General features: G+C 44.4%; 1 protein-coding gene across 3 annotated transcripts in view; it reads left to right on the top strand.

Annotated features, from left to right (window-relative positions):
• The window catches only part of LOC138627386 (rap1 GTPase-activating protein 2-like), a 24,733-nt gene that overhangs the window by 5,232 nt on the left and 12,001 nt on the right, over positions 1-7,500 (top strand). For 2 of the 3 annotated variants that reach the window (XM_069709671.1, XM_069709670.1), the window contains exon 2: positions 1,548-1,583. In XM_069709671.1, coding sequence (XP_069565772.1) covers positions 1,548-1,583 — 36 coding nt within the window. Of the gene's footprint in view, positions 1-1,547; positions 1,584-3,476; positions 3,560-7,500 lie in introns of those variants that run through there. The other variant, XM_069709672.1, reaches the window with a different exon arrangement.

Consider the following 7,500-nt stretch of genomic DNA (forward strand, 5'->3'; position numbering starts at 1 on the left):
CACAGGCCTGTCAATCAAATAGCCACGCCTCCAAAACCACCTACTTTCTAATAGGTTAGGTTAGGTTAGGTTAGGTTAGGTTAGGTTAGGTTAGGTTAGGTTAGGTTAGGTTAGGTTAGGTTAGGTAGTTACATTATTAATCCCCGAGGGGACATTTTTTTTTTACTGCAGCAGCAATAGATAATAAAGTAGTGTGTGTGTGTGTGTGTGTGTGTGTGTGTGTGTGTGTGTGTGTGTGTGTGTGTGTGTGTGTGTGTGTGTGTGTGTGTGTGTGTGTGTGTGTGTGTGTGTGTGTGTGTGTGTGTGTGTGTGTGTGTGTGTGTGTGTGTGTGTGTGTGTGTGTGTGTGTGTGTGTGTGTGTGTGTGTGTGTGTGTGTGAGTGTGTGTGTGTGTGTGTGTGTGTGCAGATATAGCAGCCTGTGTCATTTATGACTTGTGAGTCCACTTTTCTCCGAGTCATCCTCCAGCTGGCTTTTAATGGCGAGTCGATCACTTTCGATTTCTACATCACTCCTCCTCTCTCCTCCTTTCCTCTCTTCTCCTTTCCTCTCTCCTCCTTTCCTCTCTTCTCCCTTCCTCTCTCCTCGTTTCCTCTGTCCTCTATATATAATAATTAAAACTTTAAGCAGTGATATACGGTCCCTCGCACGCTGCACGTCGGGGATCTGGCGGCCCCGAACCGCTAGATCCCCGACGTGCAGCGTGCGAGGGACCGTATATCACTGCTTAAAGTTTTAATTATTATTATTATTATTTTTATTATTATTATTAGCGTCACACGTTCAGGATATGACCACATGTGAAGGGTGGTCACTGTCTCTGATTCAATGAGTTATAGAGCTGAATAATGGACAGAAACATGATGATGTCACGGTGAAGTTAACCTTTGACCTATTGGATATAAAATGTCATCATTTCATCATTTTATCCTGTTTGACATTTGTATGAAATCTTCTCATACTTAGAGTTTGAATTATGGAGTGATGACCTCAAATGTCTTTTCTGAGGTCACTAGAGGTCACCTAAAGGTATTTTACCTAATGTAAGTTAACCTAAACTTAACTTAACTTAATTTAACTTATACCTAACCTAAAGTTAACCTTAATTTTAATTATTACATCTTTGAGTGTGAAAGAAAAAACAAAAAAACATTCTTAAAAGCCTGATTTTATTCAACAATCTCATCAACAGACACAAAAACAGAGTTTATGTTTCTCTGATGAGCTTTTAGTTCATAACTGGTTTATTCTCTTATTTCCTGCTGCTCTGCTTCATATTAACGTGTTTCTGCTTCATATTAACGTGTTTCTGCTTCATATTAACGTGTTTCTGCTTCATATTAACGTGTTTCTGCTTCATATTAACGTGTTTCTGTGGTCCGTAGCGACTCCGTCTGTTCCGAGATGTTTTATGGTGCTCTTGGTCTTCGGTGTGTTTGATGACGGAGGTTTTTATCGGTGAGGTCTCACCTCTCGGGTTACTGAGGGTATAAATCTCCTGCTGTTATCAGAAGGCGTTAACAGAATGTCCTCTGTGTGTCTTTGCAGGATTGATAAGTCGACGGTCAGCGCTCTGAGAGCTCGGTGAGTAAAAACATCCGATCGACCAATCACAGCACAGGACTAAACACAACGGTCAAATGGACGTAAAAATGTTCCAAGTGTCTTAAAGTGTGGTACCACTGATGGCCACAAGGGGCTGGCTCCAATAGACTTGCCATTCCGGTGTAGATGGGCGGGGCTTAGTGTCCTCAGGCTCCGTCCCAACTCTTCCTTTCTCCTCTCAGTTCGTACTGCAGCTGCCTTTATGAAGTACATGCTGTTGCATGTAGTTTGTATATAACAACATCAAAATACACCTTGACCTTTGACCATCCTGGTCGTATCCGTCACGATCTGTAGCGGGACGTTTGAAGTAAAAAGAAAAAGGAACGAGTACGCTTCCTTTTAATCAATTCTTCATCTTCAAACTGGATCTGAAGGTTCGAGCCGACCGGCGACGTCGCCCCCCGACCGGCGACGTCGCCCCCCGACCACTCGCTGCTGTTCTGCTGCTGAGACGTCGTGTTCGGTCCAGACGGATCCGTCTGTTAACGGCGCTCCGTCTCCGTGTGTCCGGCACCCTGCTGTAACGTCCTCCCGTCTGTCTCTTCTTCTCTGTCTTTGTGTTGGGAGGAGAGAGAATCTAAAGAACAATCCAGTCTTCATACGGAGTCACAGACAAACTGCCCAAATGTTGGTTTCCATTTAGACACATTACAACTGTTAGGAATCAGATGGATGAATTATCAGCTGCTGCTTTCAGCGACATTCAGACAAAAGTGACGATGAAGGAAACTTAAATCAGGCAGTTTCTCTAATCTGAGACTCTCAGCTGATCTCTGGATTTACTCCTCGTAAGACCTCAGAGATAATGAGATGCTCTGGAGGAGGAAGTGTGATGTCAGAGTGTTCAGGTGTTAGAAGGAGAAGGAGGTCTGATTAACTGGAGAGTCAGAAGGTCAAAATTAATACGGAGCAGCAGAGATAAACAATAAAAGGATTATTTTTTTTAACTTTCGACAGTCTTTAATACTGTTTTAATACTAATGTTTTGAAAAAGGAGGCATCGAAACAGAACATGTGGGATTCGTAAAACCTTTATTAGAGTTCATATTCTTGTTCAACCATCTGGTCGGCCGTTCAAAAGGTTCCTGACATTTAAGCTGCTTTTACACCGACCTGTTCGATCCGAACTTTCAGACTATTCAGTCTGGTGGTGACCAAAATATCAGCTCCGAACCACAGACTGTTTCTAAAAGAGTTTGTAGCTTCAGGTCTGTAAAATGGTTCTGATCCAGAAGTGTCTTCAGCTGCAATACCAGCGAGTGCCACTAGAGGTCGGCTCCAAAAAGCCTCCGGCTCCATAGACTCCCATTCAACTTCTCTCATCAAATCCAAAGTGAATAAAATGTGTCCATCAGTTATCTCGGTGTTGTTAGCTAAAGTCACTCCTTCTTCTTAGTTTTCTGGAGGTCCATCTGAAAATAATCCCTCATTCATTAGAAAAGAAGATTCAAGAAGACCTGGTTTTGGGTTAGGGTTGTCTGCCAGATAACTGATGGAGACATTCATCCTGTATCCTGAACATGTTTATTATATATTCACAGTTCATCAAAGGAACACGTGTGCAGATAAAATGACATCCACAAACATGTGGATAGCTCCGCCCACATCACAGTTTATATATTTAATATTGATAACCTGTATAAACCCTCCTCTTTCTCTCTGTTTTCTCTTCTTCCTCTCTGTTTCCTCCTCTTCCTCCCTGTTTCCTCTTCCTCTCTGTTTCCCCCTCTTCTTCCCTGTTTCCTGTTCGTCTCTGTTTCCTCTTCTCCCTCCCTCCCTCTCTCTCTCTCTCTCTCTCTCTATCTCTATCTCTAATCCTAATGGTCCCTGACGTTATGGTGGGTGGTGGTGGCGGTGGTGGTGGTGGGGGGGGGGGGTGTAGTGTTGGTGTGTGAGGTTTGAGCGATACGCTCAGTAACCGACGGAAACGCAACGATGCCACACGACCAGTGGTGAGTCTGGCATTTCCTCCATCTGTGTGTGTGTGTCGTTATTTCTCATGCGTTTTTCTGGCATCACTCTGCTGTGATGCGTTCGGCTGTTTGTATGTTTGTTTTTGTAAATGCATTGTTTATTCTTGTTTACGTTTGCATGTGTAAACAGTGAGACGTTACGTGTGACTGAGTTCTGTTGACATTGATCGAACTCGAACATCTGCAGCAACATGTGGAGTTAAACTGGAGTCGTGTTCTGGAGGAAATAAATTCAGTTTGATTCAGACTGGGGTGTGTGTGTCTGTGTGTACTTTATGTCAGTGTAGTGTGTAGTGTGTAGTGTGTAGTGTGTAGTGTGTAGTGTGTGTGTAGCGTTCACACCTGGACAGGACGGAGACTGTTACACTGCAGGTCAGAGACACATTTAGTTTCAGGTCAGTATCCTGGGAATACATTGTCATCCAGAGTCCCCAAAAAGGCGGAAGAACCGACACGTGTGTGTGTGTGTGTGTGTGTGTGTGTGTGTGTGTGTGTGTGTGTGTGTGTGTGTGTGTGTGTGTGTGTGTGTGTGCAGCTAAAGGGCAGCCGGTCCGTCTGTCGAGAAACAGAAGCCAGCAGTGTATCTGCTCTCCTGCTGTTGTTGTTGTTGTTGTTGTTTATCTTGTTATGTTGTTGGTGTTTGTTTTTTCATGCCGTTGTCGACAGCGACGACTCGTTCGCACCTGATGAAGATAACGAGCTTCTAGGAATAAAACTGTTGGCCGTGGAGGAGACGAGCTCGTTTCTGAAGAGTCCCAGTTTCCTTCATTTTGATGATCAGCAGCCTGTAGCAGTGAGAATGTCACGTAGCAGCGCCCCCTGCAGGCTGCAGTGGTCTTTACAGCCTCGCAGTGACGCCGAGGACCGAACAAACTACATGACTGGGGAGCCAGAATCGGTCAGGACTGCTTGTCACATGATTGGACAGATTCAGAGCCTAGTCTTGTCTAAACCAGTCTTGAAACCAGCCTAAACCAGCCTAAACCAGCCTAAACCAGCCTAAACCAGTCTAAACCAGCCTTGAAACCAGCCTAAATCAGTCTAAACCAGCCTAAACCAGTCTAAACCAGTCTTGAAACCAGTCTAAACCAGTCTAAACCAGCCTAAACCAGTCTAAACCAGTCTTGAAACCAGTCTAAACTATTGGGTCACCATTAAATGTTGCACAGAGCAATAGCCCAAACATCATCAGCTCACCATTCATATCGTCCACCGGAGGCGTTTCTCTTCAGATACGTGAATCCGATGTGTCAGCGAGCGTCACAGTCGAACTCATCGGCCTGATTTGAAGTTGAAACTCTTCCAAAACGCTGACGGTTCCTGGCGTCTCTACTTCCTGTCACCGGTTCCTCTTTCATCTTCCTGCATGCTCAGCTCTGGTTTAGTGACAGTTGCAGCTGAGGACAGCTGGGACTGATGACATCACCCGTCGGTTTGTCAAACAGACACGCCCCCAAAAACAGGTCTTCTTGAATCTTCTTTTCTAATGAATGAGGGATTATTTTCAGATGGACCTCCAGAAAACTAAGAAGAAGGAGTGACTTTAGCTAACAACACCGAGATAACTGATGGACACATTTGATTCACTTTGGATTTGATGAGAGAAGTTGAATGGGAGTCTATGGAGCCGGAGGCTTTTTGGAGCCGACCTCTAGTGGCACTCGCTGGTATTGCAGCTGAAGACACTTCTGGATCAGAACCACTTTACAGACCTGAAGCTACGAACTCGGAGCTGATATTTTGGTCCGGACCTAACGGTGTTGAAGCAGCTTCAAGATCAGGAACCTTTTGGTCCTGCAGGAACATTTAAACGCAGGTTTAGTTCCTCAAAAGCTTCTCGAACTGTCAGAAGCTTGTTGTTCATGATGTAACGACCCTGGAGGGGTGTTGCATTGTGGGAATGACCCGGAGCACATTTTGACATCAGTGTATCATGTTACCGTGTGTGTGTGTGTGTGTGTGTGTGTGTGTGTGTGTGTGTGTGTGTGTGTGTGTGTGTGTGTGTGATGTAATGAGCTGTGACATGCGGCTGTCAGTGGCGATAACGAACCAGCTGAGAGTCGGGTTAAAAGTGTAAAACTGTTTTATTTTAAAGTGTGGCTCACACACACACACACACACACACACACACACACACACACACACACACACACACACACACACACTGCTCCTCGCTGAGTGACCTTTTCTCTCAGCAGGTCTTCATCTTTCTGTTCGTTCTGTTGGAGTTCTGAATAGAAACTGATTATTTTAACAACTCAGATTTACTTTAAACTCATGATGACGATGATGATGATGATGATGAGGACGATTATGATGATGATGATGATGATGATGATGATGATGATGATGATGAGGACGATTATGATGATGATGATGAGGATGATGATGATGATGATGATGAGGATGATGATGATGATGATGATGATGATGATGAGGATGATGATGATGAGGATGAGGATGATGATGAGGATGATGATGATGAGGACGATTATGATGATGAGGATGATGATGATGAGGACGATTATGATGATGATGATGAGGATGATGATGATGATGAGGATGATGATGATGATGATGATGAGGATGAGGATGATGATGATGAGGACGATATGATGATGATGAGGATGAGGATGAGGATGAGGATGATGATGATGATGAGGATGATGATGATGATGATGATGATGATGAGGATGAGGATGATGATGATGAGGACGATTATGATGATGATGATGATGATGAGGATGATGATGATGATGATGATGATGATGAGGATGATGATGATGTCTGTGTCAATATTTAAATGAGAATCAGGTTTTTGGAGCCATCCTCTAGTGGCCCTCGGTGGTATTACACTGTAAGACTTCATCTTTCAGGCCCAGAAGCTCCGCCCTCTTTTATTTCCTGACGAACCAGCTCTTCTGTCAGGTTTGTTTGTTTTCAATATTGACTGCAGACGATAACAATCTGTTTAATACAACAACAAACAACAACAAACCTCCCCGGACACGGACAGCATGTTGTTCGTCAGCAGGTCAGACGTGACGCGCTGCACCATCTTTACCGTGACACTCGCAGCGCGATGACAGATCAGCTGGTGACGGCTGTCAGCACCTGTCAGTCAAACCTTCTGATTGATGCTTACTGATTGGACGCCGCCTCAGACGTGTTGTGCAGCTTCTCCCTGAATGTTCCTCTGAAGAATGACGGACCAATCAGATCCCTTTTAATTCTCCTGCAGCTCAGAGATGAGCTGCTGACCTCTGACCTCTGACCTCACCCCAGTGGTTGTAGTTTTACAGCAGGACGTTTTCCTCCTGAATGTCAGTAAATGTAAAATGTCCTCTTGTCCTCTCGGTCTCCGGTTTGTTTCCTGTTGTCTTTCTCAGCTTTTTATGTAACGCTGCTTCTCTTTGGGCTCCACGAGGTCGCCGTCCCTCCGGCCGATCCGCTTTTATCTCACTGGAAATGTCAGTTTGGGGGAAAAGAAAGTGAATTCAGAGGCGTGAGGATGGAAACGAGGGCGAGTTAACGAGATGATGGCAGATTATTAAATAGAACTCTTTAGTTCTCTTTTATTTATTCCTGATTTTTTATTTTTATTTTGTGGTGTTTCAGCTTTATGTTTCAGGCCCTAAAAGTAGAGCGAGGCTGCTTTTCAAAATAAAGGTTTGAATGTCTCCTCAGCAGTAACAGCAGCACGTCTTCATGATGTCTCGTCACCACAATATCTCCAGAAAATCTGCAGGGAACTTATTCAAATTTGGTACAAACGTTCACTTGGACTCGAGGATGAACTGAATAGATTTTGGTGATCAGAGGTCAGAGGTCAAGGTCAATATGACCCTACGCCCGCCGTATCTGTATCTCAGGACGTTGTAGTCGACTCATAACTCTGCTGCTTCTCGCTCCGATTCGTG

The sequence above is a fragment of the Brachyistius frenatus genome, unplaced genomic scaffold, assembly GCF_029030835.1.
Source record: "Brachyistius frenatus isolate BFR_SWC_R1_liver_20210118 unplaced genomic scaffold, ASM2903083v1 Contig_84, whole genome shotgun sequence".
Classification (NCBI taxonomy): domain Eukaryota; kingdom Metazoa; phylum Chordata; class Actinopteri; family Embiotocidae; genus Brachyistius; species Brachyistius frenatus.